Here is a 16,360-nt window from a genome sequence, read left to right on the forward strand (position 1 = left end):
GTTCTTCCATTCTTCTGAAATCAATTTATTTTTCTTAAAGATGGGAAGATAATCGTCTGGCTCACCTAGCAATGTGTTATTTAGCTTCCTAAACCCATGCTATGATTTGCTATGAGTCACGGAAAGATTGATAAAGTTACGGTGTATTTACCAAATGGGCGAAAACATCTGAGATTAACCGACCGCTTAACTGCTTGGAATCGTAGCGTAGTCATGTAAACATACCACTGACCTTCGTTCCCTCCCCATAATTGTTCAGTTTTCTTTATAGCTCACACTAACTTTACATCACTGACATCGGTACTGTAAAAGGTTGTTCAGTACCAGAGGTTATTAAAGGATTAATGGGATATATTACTGTTTGCATCAATGCTCTCTTTTTCATGTTAAGCACAAAAACAAACAAAAGAATAAGCACTAAATGTACGTTTAACTTTCATCAGAGAGACCTTAGCAATTCATATTCCTCCAGTTTATTTTTAAGTATTTTTCTGACTTTAGGTTAGGTTAGGTTTGGTTAAATTATAAGGTACAGTTAAACTCGGTTAGGTTAGGTTCAGTTAAACAGGACAGTCCCTTCCACCATTATCTATCTATCTATCTATTGCCAGACGCCTCAATCCCGTTTGGGGTGGCCACAAACAAATCGCCTCCAAGTCGCCCTGTCCCCCGCCATTTCACTGCCCTGCTCCCAACTCACACCCCCCTCTCTCATATACCTCTCCACCCCATCCCTCCATCTCATCCTCGGCCTCCCCCTCCCTCTTCCCCCCTCCACCTCACTCACATACACTCTCTTCGTCAGTCTTTCGCCCTCCATCCTCTCCACATGGCCAAACCACCTCAGTGTGTTCCTCATAACGCTTCCTATCACATCCACATCCACACCACAACGCTCCTTTATATCCTCATTCGTCAGCCTGTCTCTCCACGTGACTCCACAGGCTCCTCTTAAATAACTCATTTCCACTGCTCTCACTCTTGACTTGTGTCCTTCCAACAATGTCCAAGCTTCACTTCCGTACGTTAGAGTTGGTATCACAATACTGTCATGTAGTAACTTTTTCACTTCCATGCTCACTTCCCTGTTTCTTATCACTGCTTTCAAGGAACCAGCAACCTTTCTTCCCTGCTGTACCCTTTCAAGCACTTCACACTCCAAACCTCCATCCTTACTTATCACACTACCCAAATACTTAAACGTACTCACATTTTCCAATTCCTCACCATCTAACCTTGCTGTACATTCACTAACTTCACCTCTCTCAAAGACCATCACTTTACTCTTCCCTACATTCACCTTTAGGTTCCGTTTCTTACACACTCTCTCAAACTCATCCACCAAGCCTTGCAGCTCCCCTTCGTCTTCACTCAACAACACAGTATCATCTGCAAACAACAGTACAGGGAGTTTCCAAACACTATCCTCTCTCACCAGGGCCACCATTATGCTGAGGAATAAAAATACTAGAGCTGTCACAGCCGTACAGCTAAAAACAACGGGGAAACTGATTTAACAAGCAACATTTATTTATGGGTAATGCATTACAGTGTCAGTGGTTCATGGGCTACTCATTTACCGGTGTCATTTTCAGGAAGGCATCAAGAATGAAAGAATTGCAAGAATTAGCGTGGTGGCTTGGAACGTAACCCTCGTTAATTTGGTGGGGGTGGTTACTGTAGTGTATGATACTGTACAATATTGTAATCAATACAGTACTATACCTGAATCTGAATAAAAATATAGAAATTAGTGAACATACAGAAGTGTAGTGAAGCATTAGGCCTACATGCCACAGATAACACTTCCTAGACTGCCGAGATGATTCCGGACATCTGCCGAACAATCAATGATTTTCGTAAATGGGACTATTTCTCAAAACTGCCGAAATGTCGGATCTACCAAACAATCAGCTGCCGAATAATAGGACTTTTACTGTACAGGGAAATAATTATAGTTGACTTCCAATCCTCCAGGACTCTACCTTCCTCCTAGGCCAATCTGCACATCTTCCATATCCATTCTACTACTATCTCTTCCCCATGCTTCATAATTTCACCACAAACTCCATCAATTCCTGGAACTTTCCCCATTTTGACTCTCTTCATTGCTTCCACTACTTCCATCCTACTGAACTCTTTCCCAATTTTCACCTCCCTCCTAATCCAAGTCATTCCCCATCCACTTATACTTGCATTACCTTCATTCTCTATGTATAACAGTTCAATAAAGTGTTTTCTCCATCAGCTCAATTTCTGTCCTATCCCCACTACCAATCTACCATTTTCATCTTTCACCCCCCTACTAACTTCATCATCACCCTATCTAACTCTCTTTACCTCTTTCCAGAACATTTCCTTACATTCCCTCCACTTTACACTCAAATTCCTTCCAAATTCCTCATCTACTCTCTTCTTACTAATCTTTTCACTGCTTTCTTTCTCTCTACATATAACTCTCTTTCTGTCTCTCAACTTTCTCCATGCCTCTGCTTCCCATTCACTCACTATATGCTTTATTCTTTTGTACCACAGTATGTCTCACCTCTTCATTCCACCATGCTGTTCCTTGCACTCCCTATTGTCTTCTCTTCACCCCATACACCACCTCACTTGCTGTACAGATTTCTTCTGTGAATATCTTGCACACATCTTCCATCTCTCCCATCTGCTGCAGATCATATTTACCTAATTGCTCCTCCACTTCTCTCTTATATCCTGCCTTTTTTTCCATCCTCTTGTAACCTTTCTACCCTACTTGTATGGACTACTTCCTCCTGTCCTTCCCTCCCTCTATCCCTCCATTGCACTTGGGCCTTTACTATCACCATCACAAGTGGTGGGCAGAAAGTTCACTCCCCAAACCTCTGTATGCTCTTGCATCCATTACACACCTTCTCATTCTGTCATCCACACACAAATAATCAGCCCTTGCCTTCCATTCATTCAGTTCACTACCCACTCTTATTACTCGCCATGCATACCTATGAATCATTTTTTGCTGAAAGAGGGTGCTGGCTATCACCAATCCCTTCCCAGCACAAATGTCCACTACAGCACTGCCAATCTCATCCACTTCTGCAGGCACACTTCACTCATCAACTAATCCATCCACCTTCACATTCCCTACTTTTCCATTCATATTTCTCATCAAAAACACTCTCATTCCTTTCAAAATTTTCCATGCACTCTTCCAGGATTCTTCTTTCACTCTGCTTGCATGATCTTGCACTGGTGCATACACCCTCTCCCCCAACACACACACAATTGCCCATGTCTGTATTCCCACTTTCAATTTTACCCACACAATCCTTGAACCAAATGATCCATACTCTCTTATATTCTCCTTCCATCTCTTGCACATAACAATACATACTTCCTCTTGTGCCCTCTTATTCTCACCTCCCATATACATATTCCAACTGTACTCCCACTCCCTCACCTCCCCATTTAGTCACATTTAATCCATGTATGTCCACTTTTGCACCCTCAAGCACCTGGACAATCTCTCTCTCTCTTTCACCCCATCATTTGCATTCCTTACATTCCATGTTGCAATCTGTACCATGTCCTTTGTTCGTTCCTTTTTCATCGAGGCTTCTCGTTTGTATTTTTAGTTAGTTATTTTCTAGGGAGGGGCACTTCCAGGGAGGGGCACTAACCCTCTGCCAACCCACCTGTTAAAACATAGGGAACTCTTGCTGGTTGGTTATAAAGTTACCACCCAGAGTATTAAATTACTTCCTGGTTTATAGGATATCATTTAGCTTGCCACTCAATGCAGAGCTACCCCAAAATAAAGTATCACTACACTAAATGAATGGATGAAAGGCACCCCCACTTTGTTTACAAAATTCTGTCCTTCGTTTTGTTTTTGAAGGCTTCATTTTGTTTTTGATGGCTGGCATGCACTGGCCTTTGTCACCTAATGCGGCTATCCATGCTGCTCGATCTCTGGCAGCCTCCCTGTTCAGTCCTTAAATTCTGAGGTCACATTTAATGACCTTGTCCCAGGTCTTTTTTGGTCTACCCCTTGCAATGCCAACCCTAATATTAATGCTTCTCATTTTCTGCACCCAATTATCATCCCCCATCCCCTCCACATGCCCAAACTTTCCTCAATTTATATTCCTATTCCTATTTCCTTCATCATCTTGTAGGTATACAAGCATGGGCGATTGTATGTGTGTATGCCCCAACAGAGGATCGATTGGCAAGAGTGAAAGATGAGTTTTGGGCGAGAGTAGAAGCATGCATGGACAAGTTTGAGAGAAGTGAGAGAGTGCTATTGATTGGAGACATGAATGGCAAAGTTGGGAATGTACGAGTGGATGGAGTGGTTGGTCAGTGGGGTGTGCCAGCTGAAGTACTGTACATGGGAATGGTAGTGCTTTGGTGGACATCTGTGCTTGTAAGGGGTTCGCAGTAGCCAACACCTACTTTCGTCATAAGATGATCCACCGGTATACATGGAGAGTAATGAGGAGGATGGATGGTGAACTTGTTGAACGAAAGGCAATGATAGACTACGTGTGTGTGGATGAGCGAATGAGAAGACAAGTGTTGGATGCAAGAGTGTGGAGAGGGTGGGGGAATGGAGTCTCGGACCATCACTTAGTGATGGCCAAGGTAGAGATGCAAAGAAAGTGGTTGAGGAGACGAAGGGGAAGACAGGAGGAAGCAGCTCCTGTGAGAAGAGTGGAGAGATTCCAAGATAGTGAGAAAATGACAGAGTATAAGAGCATAGTGGAAGAAAGATTGGGAAAGTATGAGCTAGAGCAGATGGAAGGGGTGGAAGACGTATGTAAGATATTCACAGAAGAGATAGGCACAGCGTGTGAGGCGGTTTGTGGAGTGAGGAGGAGATGCAAGGGTGTGCAAGGGACAGCATGGTGGAATGATGAGGTGAAACAAGCTGTGGAACAAAAGAAGAAGGCATATAGTGAATGGTTAGCTAGTAGAGGTAGGGGAGAAGATGAGAGAGAGAAGAGAGAGGTATATGTGAGCAGGAGAAGGGAGGTTAAGAGACTGGTGAAGGAGAGTAAGAAGAAAGTGGATGAAGAGTTTGGGAGGAATCTGAGTGTGAAATGGAGGGAGAGTAAGAAATTGTTTTGGAAGGAGGTAAAGAAAGTAAGGCAGTGTGAAAGGGGAAATAGTAGGGGAGTGAAAGATAGGAATAATAGATTGTTGGTGGAGAAGAGAGAGAAATTGAGGAGATGGAAGGAGCACTTTGAGGATTTGTTGAATGCAGAGAGTGAGAGCAGTGTGAGTATAAGTGGTTGGGGAATGGCTGGGAGAAGAAGAGATGAGAGGAGGGAGGAAGAGATCAGTAGGTCGGAAGTAGTGGAAGCGATGAAGAAGATTAAGCTGGGAAAGGCCCCAGGAATTGATGGAGTGTGTGGTGAAATGCTTAGGTATGGGGGTGAGATTATTGTGGAGTGGATATGAAAGTTGTGTAGATTGGCGTGGGAAGAGGGAAGGGTTCCAGAGGACTGGAAATCAGGTATAATTGTTCCTTTATACAAAGGAAAAGGGGAGAGAGAAGTATGTGGTAACCATAGGGGTATTTGCCTTCTTAGTGTGACTGGTAAAATATATGGTAGAATACTCATTGATAGGGTTAGGCATGTGACAGAGGAGCTAGTTGGAGAAGAACAAGGGGGATTTAGGAAGGGAAAAGGGTATGTAGATCAGATATTTGTTCTAAGATGTTTAGTGGAGAAGTATCTAAAGAAGGGAAGGAAAGTGTATGCTGCCTTCATGGACTTGGAGAAAGCTTATGACAGAATAGATAGGCAAGGTATGTGGAAGGTATTAAGAATATATGAAGTGGAGGGGAAATTGTTGAGTGCTGTGAAGAGTATGTATGAGGGAGCTAGGGCTATGGTGCGAGTGGATGATGAGCTGAGTGAGTTCTTTGATCTCAATGTGGGACTGAAACAGGGTTGTGTGATGTCTCCATGGCTGTTTAATATATACATGGATGGGGTTGTAAAGGAGGTGCAAGGTAGGGCAGTGGATGTGGGGCTGGCCCTATTGAATGAGGGTGATATTTGGAAGCTTCCGGTGTTGCTGTTTGATGATGATACAGTATTATTGAGTGACGATGAATGGGAGTTGCAAGGTTTGGTGAATGAATTTGGGACAGTGTGTAGGAGGAGGAATCTGAAAGTTAATGTAAACAAAAGTAAAGTTATGGTGTTTGAGAGGATTGAAGTCACAGAGTGTGCAGTGAGGTTGGATGGTGAGGATATGGAGAATGTGAGTGCATTCAAGTACTTGGGTAGTGTGATGAATAAGGATGGAACTTTGGGGGATGAAGTGCGTGAAAGGGTACAGCAGGGAAGGAAGGTTGTTGGTACACTGAAAGCAGTGATGAGAAATAGGGAGGTGTATATGGAAGTTAAGAAGTCACTGCATGATAGTATTGTGATCCCTACCCTGACATATGGAAGTGAGGCGTGGACCTTGCAAGAGGGGAACAAGGCAAGAGTGAGAGCAGTGGAAATGAGTTACTTGAGAGGAGCATGTGGAATGACGTGGAGGGACATGTTGACGAATGAAGAAGTGAAGGAACGTTGTGGGGCAGATGTGGATGTGGTTGAGAAGATTAGGAGAAATACACTGAGATGGTTTGAACATGTGGAGAGAATGGAGAATGAAAGACTGACTAAGAGGGTGTATGTAGGTGAGATGGAGGGAGGGAGAGGGAGGGGTAGACTGAGGATGAGGTGGAGGGATGGAGTTGAGAGGTATATGAGGGAGGGGGGGGTGCCTGGGGGGAGGGTAGTCAAATGGTGGGTGACAGAGCGACTTGGAGGCGTTTTGTCTGCGGCCACCCTTTGCGGGATTAGGGCATCGGGCTATAGAGAGATAGAGATAGATAGATCTGATCTGCCACCTTAAATATCACACTCTTCCTTTCAACATGATTTAGGTTATCCAGTAGAAGTCTCTGAGACTTTTACTGGATAACTTTTGGTGCAATGTTAGGGGGGGGCAGGTGGGAAGCAGTGTGAAACCATTTTTGAAAGTACAGTATCATTAGTTATCAACAACAGAGGAAAAAACAAAACTGTCTGCACGGAGAGACTGCGTACAACTTCAATGGTAAACATGAATGAGGTAATCCTGAATAATAAACAAGTCAGCCAAATGCTACAATTTTTATGACAGTATAATTCACAAGAACCGAACTCATATAATTACCTTACCTAACTTTTTTTTTTTTTTTTTTTTTAAATATGCCAGACGCCTCAATCCCGAAAGAGGTGGCCACAAACGCATAACCTCCATGTCGCCCTACCAACATGCAATCTTCACAACCCATAAGAGTTGAATCTTCCAGTCACGAGTCTGTCAGTTCATAACAAACATAAGTCACAAAGCCCTTCTCACACTCATTGCACTAAAAGTGAAAACATGCATTTTACTGTTCCCTCATCATTTACATTCTTAGTTTTTTATCGATTCTCCAACAAGGTGATGATGTAAATCGTCAACACACCTGACTTTTCCCTGAGTGTCCCACCCTGTATTGTCCAAATGTTACTCCTGTTTACATTAAGCTCTCAGACCACATGCCATTTTTTCAATTATTTCACTCCTTCCTTGAAAATAAATGCTTTTCTTGTGCTCTTAACACTTCCTGAATGCCTAGGCATTGTAACTAAAGTTAATATGGAACTGCATGCTAAGAGTTCTGAGATGATATGAGGAGTGAGGAAAAAAATAAAATAAATGCTTCACACAATGAAAGCCAACATAACAATGAAACTGAGGCAGGCAGCAGCAGGCAGCAGATGTGGGTCAGCTTGGGTCAAGAAACCCTAGCAGCAACTGACAAAAGCACAACGTACAAAGTGTAAACAAATGTAGCCATCTGAAAACCCAATACTGTACCTAAATGCACCCACTTACTACACAGTTTGTCCTGTGCAAATGAGTGATATTATCATGATACTGAATAATCTATCTATCTATCTATTGCCAGCAGCAAACTCTCATCCTTTTACTGTCCAACTCTCTAATGCAAGAGTTACCCGTTACTCCCAGTCCTTCATTCATGCAACAGGTCAACTCTGGAACTGTCTACCTCTGTCTGTGTTTCCTGCTAGCTATGATCTCCATTCTATCAAAAGCAGTGTGTCCAGGCAACTTGAAATGACCGGAGCTTGAATTTGGCTCTCTCTTGAACTTTGTTTTTCTCTTGGAAGGAACAGTATTGTGGGCTTGTGGCCTTTGCTTCCTTCTTCCTAGCATTAAAAAAAAAAAAAAAAAAAAAAAAAAAAAAAAAAAAAGGGTGGGGGGTGGGGGGGTGGGGGTGGCCACGAACAAATTGCCTCCATGTTGCCCTGTCCCCCACTATTTCACTGCCCAGCTCCCAGCTCACGCACCCCTCTCTCATATACCTCTCCACTTCATCCTCCCCCTCCCTCCACCTCACTCGTATATCCCCCCTCCTCGTCAGTTTCTCGTTCTCCATCCTCTCCACATGGCCAAACCATCTCATTGTATTTTCCCTAACACTTTCTACCACATCCACACCCACACCACAAGGCTCTTTCCCTTCGTCATTTGTCAGTCTGTCTCTCTACGTAACCCCACATGCTCCTCTCACATGACTCATGTCTGCTGCTCTCACTCTTGATTTGTGTCCTTCTAACAAGGTCCAACCTTCACTTCCATATGTTAGGGTGGGTATTGTATCACAATACTGTCATGCAGCGGCTTTTTTTTACTTCCATGCTCACTTCTCTGTTCCTTAACACTGCCTTCAAAGAACCAGCAATCTTTCTTTCCTGCTGTACCCTTAAAACCACTTCACCCAGTAAACTTCCATCCTTACTCATCACACTACCCATGTACTTAAATGCATTTACATTTTCCATTTCCTCCTCATCCAGCCTCATCGTACATTCAGTGGCTTCAATTCTCTAAAAGACCATAACTTTACCCTTCTCTACATTCACCTTTGAATTCTGTTTCTTACATGCTCTCCCAAAATCATCCACCAAGCATTGCAGTTCTCCTTCGTCTTTACATAATGCAATATCATTTGCAAACAACAGTACAGGGGGTTTCCAAACACTGCCCTCTCTCATTTGAGATGCTCCAATATCCACTACCCTACCTTGTAACTCTTTTATAACCCCATCCATATGCAGACTTAACAACCATGAGGACTTGACACATCCCTCTTTCACTCCAAGATTCAGACAGAAAAATTCACTCAGTTCACTACTCACATGCAATGCAGCCTTAGCCCCCTCGTATACCTGTATACTCTTCACGGTATTCAACAACTTCCCATTTACTCCATATACAGTCACTACTTGTTTTACGTTGATTCGGTATACAATAATTCGCTACAACGATAACAGAAAAGTTCCACCCCAAAATCCGATTTACGATAAATTTCCCACTATAACGATATTGTCATCGGAAAATTTCGTACAAAGCACCAGGCACACGCAAGGTGACCATCACTTGTCTCAGGAAAGATGGCGGCCCCAGCGTGCAGAGCATTGTTTTGGTTCAATTGCAGTCCCACCACCCCTTCAAAGTGATGTCTTTTTCACTCATTCACATGTGCCCCCCAGCTATTGTCACCTCTCAGCCAAGCATCGTGCTACTGTAGGCCTATACATCATGTAGCACAAGGCCAATGTTGTGCAAGTGTGTTTGTTGTGTTGTTGCAATGATTTACTGTATGTGAGTAACGCTGCCTGTATTGGTGTGATAGTGTTTGTTTTGGTCTTGGAGACAACTTGGACCGACGTTTCGGTCTTGGGTAGGTGATTTTGGGAAGTTGAGCTGACGTAACCCCCTTTTTATAATGTATTTCAATCTACCGATTTACGATAAAATCGTTATACGTTAAGGTATGACCTGACGTAACCCCATCGTAACCCACATTCCTTGTCTATCTACCTTGTCATATGCTTTCTCCAAATTCATGAAGGCCACATACAACTTCTTTTTCTTCTCTAGAAGCTTTTCCACTACAGAGCTAAGAATGAATGCCCCATTTACACAACCTCTTCCCTTCCTAAAACCTCCCTGTTCTTCTCCAACTACATCCTCTGTTATTTCCCTAACTCTGTCAATAAGTATCCTACCATATACTTTTACTATTATACTAAGAAGACAAATGTCCCTATAAGTACCACACACTTCTTTTTCCCTTTTCCTTTCTACAGGGGAATAATTACATCTGACTCCCAATCCTCTGGGAATCTACCTTCCACCCACGCCAATCTGCACATCTTCCATATCCATTCTACTACTAACTCTTCCCCATGCTTTAGCATTTCACCACACACTCCATCAACTCCTGAATAATTAAGGGTGAAATTCAATGCATGTGTTACTGTAAGATAGTTGCTTCCCTGTCTTAAATCATGACTCTACTGTATCTATATAAAGTTTCTGACACAGCAGATCATGAAGTACTTTTTGACAATCTGAATTTTTATTGTGATTGTGATGATGCCCATTTGCTCCTTAAGTCGTATCTACCAGACAGATATCAAAGTGTAGTACAGGAATAACCCAGTTTAACGATCTAATTGGTTGGGTAAAACCCCATCGTTAGGCGGGGTATTGTACATCGGGGTACTTTTAACATGTATTTCAATGTGGACCGTTTACCAGCCTTGGGCTTCCCCTCAAACCAAGTCCAAAACCCACCAAGATGAGCCCAAAAACAGGTTTAAAGGCAATCTAAATGGCCTAACAGCTGTCAAGGAAGCTAACCCATGCCTAACACCTGTAAATAACTCAATTAATGCAACAAATAAAACCTGAAAATCATGAGGAATAGGTTGGAGAATATCAGACACCTCTCATCATTTACTTCTTGTAAGTCCATGTCCAGTCCTGGTCATCATCCTTGCTATCCCCCCCCCCCCCGAGGCTAGGGGACATGTGGTGCTCCCCAACACTCAGTCCTCCTCAAAGCCCTCAAACCCTATCTCCAGGGGAGGGTCAGAGGGGGTTGGCGATGGAGTGTGATGCGATGACTCAGGCGGAGACGATGGAGTGCGATGCGATGACTCAGGTGGAGGCGATGGGGTGTGATGCACTGGCTCAAGCGGTGGCGATGAGGTGCGATGCGATGGCTCTGGGGGTGGCGATGGAGTGCGATGCGATGATAGAGGAGGTGGTGTGGGAGACAGCTGCGATGTCCAGCGAGGTGGCGAGGGAGACCACTGCGATGTATGATGAAGTAGCGATGGTGTCAGGTGCGATGGCTCTCGTCGTGGCGAGGGAGACAGACAGTTGCCGAAGTGGTGTGGGAGATGAAGGGTGGGACGAGGAAGGCAGCGATGGAGTGGCAGAGTGCCTTAGTGGAGACACAGGTGACACGGGAGACAGCAATCGGCTGGAGGTTAGGTCCAGCACAGCAGGCCGAGCATGTCCTCGGCAGGAGGTGTCCCTCGGTGTTTCTCTGCTGGTTGAAGGTTGGGAGATGCTCTGCTCGTCGAGGGCTGGGGAGATCCTGTGCGATTTGCTGGCCTTGTGGGGGTCTGCTTAAAGAACAATGTGATTGTTGTCTGCCTGGCCACCCTCTTCTTCTCCTCCAGCATCATCCTGTACACTTTCATACTCTCCTCAAGCCAATTAGCTGTGTCCCTGCTTCATCCTGGGAGGGGGTCATGTGTTTTCATAAGGTCTATAAGCTCATCCAGCTTTGTTTGCATCTCCTTCAGGATCTTGATGTTGAGAGCTTGGACCTCAGGCACAACCTCCTCCTCCTCTGCCTCCTGGTGCGCCCGCTCAATCTCCATACTGGGGAGCTCATTGTTGCTGAGCTCTTCCCTGTGGCTCTCGAGAACCTCCTCCACGTCATCCTTGTCGACCTCCCTGAAACCCGCCTTGTGCGACAACTTCACAATGTCCTGCCACACAAGCTCAACAGGCGGAATTGCACGCTCTCGGGGAAGCCAATGAAGGAGTGACCACATTCTGGCCACAGCTTCCGCCAAACACCGTTCACCGTCGCCTGACTCACCTCGTCCCATGCTGCAGTTATATTCTCCATGGCTTGGCGTATGTTGTACCCTCCCCAGAACTGCTGTACGGTTGTTCTGTCGTCACTGTCACAGGCCCTTACCAACTGCTTCATCGTATGGCGGAGGTAGTAGGCCTTAAAGGCAGTGATCGCCCCTTGGTCCATTGACAGCAACAAAGACATGGTGTTGGGGGTAGGAAAACCACCTCAACATTGCTGGCCCATTGCGGGCGGGTGGCTAGGCGCATTATCCACCACCTGGAGAAATCTGTTCGCCAGATTTTCACAAGACGCATACCTCTTCAGCACATGAGAGAGGTACGAGTGAAAATATGACAAACAGATATCTGAAGTCAACCAAGTCTTCTTGTTCGACTTCCAGATAACCCCAAGGTTCTCCTTAACATACCCCACCAGAGCCCTGGGGTTCTCGGAGTGGTAGATTAGGAGCGGCTTCAACTTGAGGTCACCCTTGGCATTGCCCCCTAGCAGGAGTGTCAGCCGGTCCTTCGAGGGCTTGAATCTAAGCATAGACCTTTCCTCCGTTGCAACATACGTCTTGGAGGGCATTCTCTTCCAAAAGGGCCCAGTCTCGTCAAAATTCAAGACCTGCTTCGCACTATAGCCACCCTCTGCGATGATGCGTTTCAGCTCATCAGGAAACGCTGCCGCCGCCACCGTATCTGCACTCGCCGCCTCATTGTACATCTTCACATGGTGGAGATTTGCCCAGCTCTTAAACCGGTCAAACCACCCATGGCTAGCCTTAAAGGTCTTACTTTCATCAAGCTCACGCCTTACCTTGAGCTCGTTCCAGATCGAGAGAGCCTTAGTGCAAATAACAGCCTGGCTCATGGGTGCCTTGCACCAGTTTTGATCTTCCACCCACATGTGCAGCATCCTCTCCTTCTCCTCCATTGCAGGCTCTCGCTGGCAGGTGATACGGGAGGCGGATAAGGTTGCAACCTCCCCAGCAGCAGTCCTAATGGCCTCCTTCTTCTTGATAATGGCGGAGACAGTCGACTGGGCCAGGTGGAGAGCCGAGGTGATCCAACACGCACCTTCGTCTTTGTCGTGCCGCTTAAGGACTTCCAATTTCACCTCCAGTGACACAGTCTTACAGATACGCTTCACGGGAACATCACCAGCACCACCACTAGCTGGACGCTTACCACCATGACTAGGGCCTCCACTAGCACCACCACTAGCTCCACCATGTGCAGCACCCTGACCAGACATGATCACACTTATTTTGGCTAAAATTCACACAATATCACACTGCACACATGATTAGAATCACTGCTCTACTCACGGCACTGCTCAAACACAGTTACGATGCACTACGATAGCAACTTGAGTAATGTTGGTGGTGCAATACGATATGTGGCGGGCGAGCGTAAGCGAGATCCTCACTCTGAGATGGCCGGTACAAGAATAGCGATATGGGGGGAGTGCAGGGTTAGCGATGGGTATGGGGCCTGCGCAAGCATTTCTGCGCATCCTGGGAGGTGGGTGGGCTCAGCTGGCCGCAGGAATGCGCGCGATTCAAAATTTCGGCCCCTCATCTGCGGGCGCAACATCGGAGGGCCCATAGTTAAACCGGGGCTCACCCATTGGGTATCGGGGCCTGGTGCAATTTGTACCCCCATCGCTAAGCCGAGGTATCGCATCTAGGAGTATCGTATATCGGGGCATTACTGTACTGTAAGGTGGAGGACAACAACAGCTCAAACTCACTTCCCTTTCTGTTTGAAATACCTCGAGGATCAGCTCTAGGCCCAGTTCTAATCACAGTTTACACAAGCAGTCTCCCCCCCTCTCTCTCTCTCTCTCTCTCTCTCTCACACACACACACACACACACACACACACACACACATACACATACATTTTTCACTGAAGTGAATAAATCTGGAGGCAATGCTTCACTGATACAAAATACAAGAAAAAATATAAAACTATAGTTACCTGGACGAGTGCGATTTTTCCTTGGATCTAGAACGAGATGTGTGTTCTCTGCTCCTGCTGTCCCTAAAGGTATCTGATGTTCCTCCTCCATTTCTGTCCTGGCTGGACTGTGAACTGTGCCTGGTAGGATCATTTGGAGCTATCCGGTGAGGTGTTGCCCGGTCATCCCACTCATGCCATGATTGATTATGTGTTGCACTCTGGGAAGGACCAACAGCAGGGGGGAACTGAGTTGACTGAGGGAGTGTTGGGCCCCAGTCATAACCACTTGAAGTTGTACTGAATGGCTGGCTAGGAGGAGGACATGATGGTGGTGCCGGTGGTGGGCCAGGGGAAGGGTAAGGAGGAAAAGGTATGGGTGCTGATACAGTTACACTAACAGGGAGTGGTGGGGGGCCAGATGGTTCTGAAAATGGACGCTGGGGAACAGTGTAAATGTTTGGAGGACCAGGTGGAGGAGCACTCTGATGTGGTAGAAACTGTCCAGTTGGAGGTCCATGGTGGGGAGGTGGAACCTGACCAAGTGGGGGACCATGCTGCACGGGCTGGAGCTGGTCGGGTAAGGAACCATGCTGAGTAGGTGGGAAATGGCTGGGTGGGGGAACTGTTGGAGGATAGGGTTGATGACTCAACTGTGGTGCTGCAGGAGGGACTTGTGGAGGCTCATAAGGCTGAGACGGAGGGCAAGAAAAATTCTGATGCTGCAAATTGACCACAGGTGCTGCACTGTGATATGTTGGACAGGTGTTTGTGGAGGGGCAAACATAATGTGGAGGGGGACCACCACCTGAGTCTTGGTATGACCATGGAGGGTAGCCGGTACCTGACCCTGACCATGATGGGCCACTACTCATCGGATTCTCCTGCAATAAAGAGAGCATATATCATTATGAAGGTGTCACTACTTACACTCACTGCTACAGTACAAGGTTTACATGCTGCACAAACAATTATAATATGCAATTTTCTATATATATATATATATATATATATATATATATATATATAAAACTGAAACTAGAAAAAAAAGTTCCTACCTCTCCACCAATCCAGTACACTGATGCTTTGTTTATGTTCACAGACCACTAACCATGCTAACCTAAGTAAATCTATCTATTGCCAGACACCATAATCCTGTAAGGGGTGGCCATCTGACTTGAGTTATTTGTTTTACGGGGAGGGGCATTAACCCTCCACCAACCCACTACCTGACACGTAGGAAGCACGTATGGTTTGGTTATATGGTTACCACCCAGCATTGTAAATGGTTTCTTGGCTTACAGGAAACCATTTGGCTTGTCACTCAATGTAAAGCCACCTGTAAAGGAGAGGAAAGCAGTAAGAAGTGACAGGAAAGATGGGAGAAACAGGAAGAGAGGAGGGCAGGCACAGAAAAAGAATGATAAGGGCTAGGGAAGAAGTAGGCAGCACTACATCAAGTGAGTGGATGATGGTCGCCATATGGCAATATAAGTCATTAAACAGACCAAATGCCAACATCATGTTTTGTCTCTAATATGTGTACTATTAATTACAGTACTGCTAAGTTACAGTTTTCCATAAATGAAATATCTGTGGAGGATGAGTAACTATAATTACATAAATATATTACAAAGAATCAGGAGATAACAATCATGTCTTCCACTCAGTGCTCCAGTCCTGATAGAAAATAATTCAAAACTATTCAGGCATTAGAAATACAGTAAAAGCTTGATTAACCGGAATGCACGGGGATTCTTCCATTCCAGATATGGAATTTTCTGGATAACCGAATGTTACTCTTAGAAATTTTCTGGGAGGTCAAACAAATGAAATAGGACCAACTTGGGACTTTATTTCATAAAGTACATTATTCATGGCCAACGGCCATGCCACATTGAGTACACCGCTTCCCGTCCGATCAGAGAAGTTAAGCAACGCTGGGTCTGGTTAGTACTTGGATGGGTGACCGCCTGGGAACACCAGATGCTGTTGGCATCCCTACGTGTCAAGTGGGGTTGGTGGAGGATTAGTGCCCCTCCCTGTAAAACAATTAACTCTAAGCCCTCGACCACCTCGTTTGGGATACATGGCGTCTGGCAATGGATGGATGGATGGACATTATTCAGTATTAGATACAGTACAGGTACACTACAAAACACAAGAAAAGACAGCAAGAGGAATTGTACAGGACTGAATACAAACCAACAAACATTACCAAAAATTATTTAAAAGAAAAATTTAGCATATGTTACAGGCCAAAATAATTTTGAAAACTTAGCCACATATACTACTTTATCCTGTACTGTACAGAACTATTCAAAAATTACAGGGGGATCATCAGGATCGTGAGATGAGGATTCAGACAATGGAGGAGAAGTGGAAGGAACAAGGTCAG

At 45.2% G+C, this 16,360-nt stretch overlaps 1 protein-coding gene and 1 non-coding gene across 2 annotated transcripts in view; one reads left to right on the forward strand and one right to left on the reverse strand.

The window, feature by feature from the left end:
* Nucleotides 1-14,245, reverse strand: part of LOC145417812 (uncharacterized) — a 106,462-nt gene extending 92,217 nt beyond the window's left edge. The window contains exons 1-2 of the mRNA XM_080286435.1: nt 14,199-14,245; nt 13,984-14,103 (exon numbers count right to left, since the gene is read on the reverse strand). Coding sequence (XP_080142561.1) covers nt 13,984-14,103; nt 14,199-14,245 — 167 coding nt within the window. The remainder of the gene's footprint in view (nt 1-13,983; nt 14,104-14,198) is intronic.
* Nucleotides 14,246-15,841: 1,596 nt separating this feature from the next.
* Nucleotides 15,842-15,960, forward strand: LOC145417948 (5S ribosomal RNA). Its single transcript, XR_013900609.1, has one exon. It is a non-coding gene; the product is annotated as a 5S ribosomal RNA (ribosomal RNA).
* Nucleotides 15,961-16,360: the final 400 nt, after the last annotated feature.

The sequence above is a fragment of the Coenobita brevimanus genome, chromosome 111 (assembly GCF_032717465.1).
Source record: "Coenobita brevimanus isolate Jiangsu-jjx chromosome 111, ASM3271746v2, whole genome shotgun sequence".
In the NCBI taxonomy this organism is placed as follows: Eukaryota; Metazoa; Arthropoda; class Malacostraca; order Decapoda; family Coenobitidae; genus Coenobita; species Coenobita brevimanus.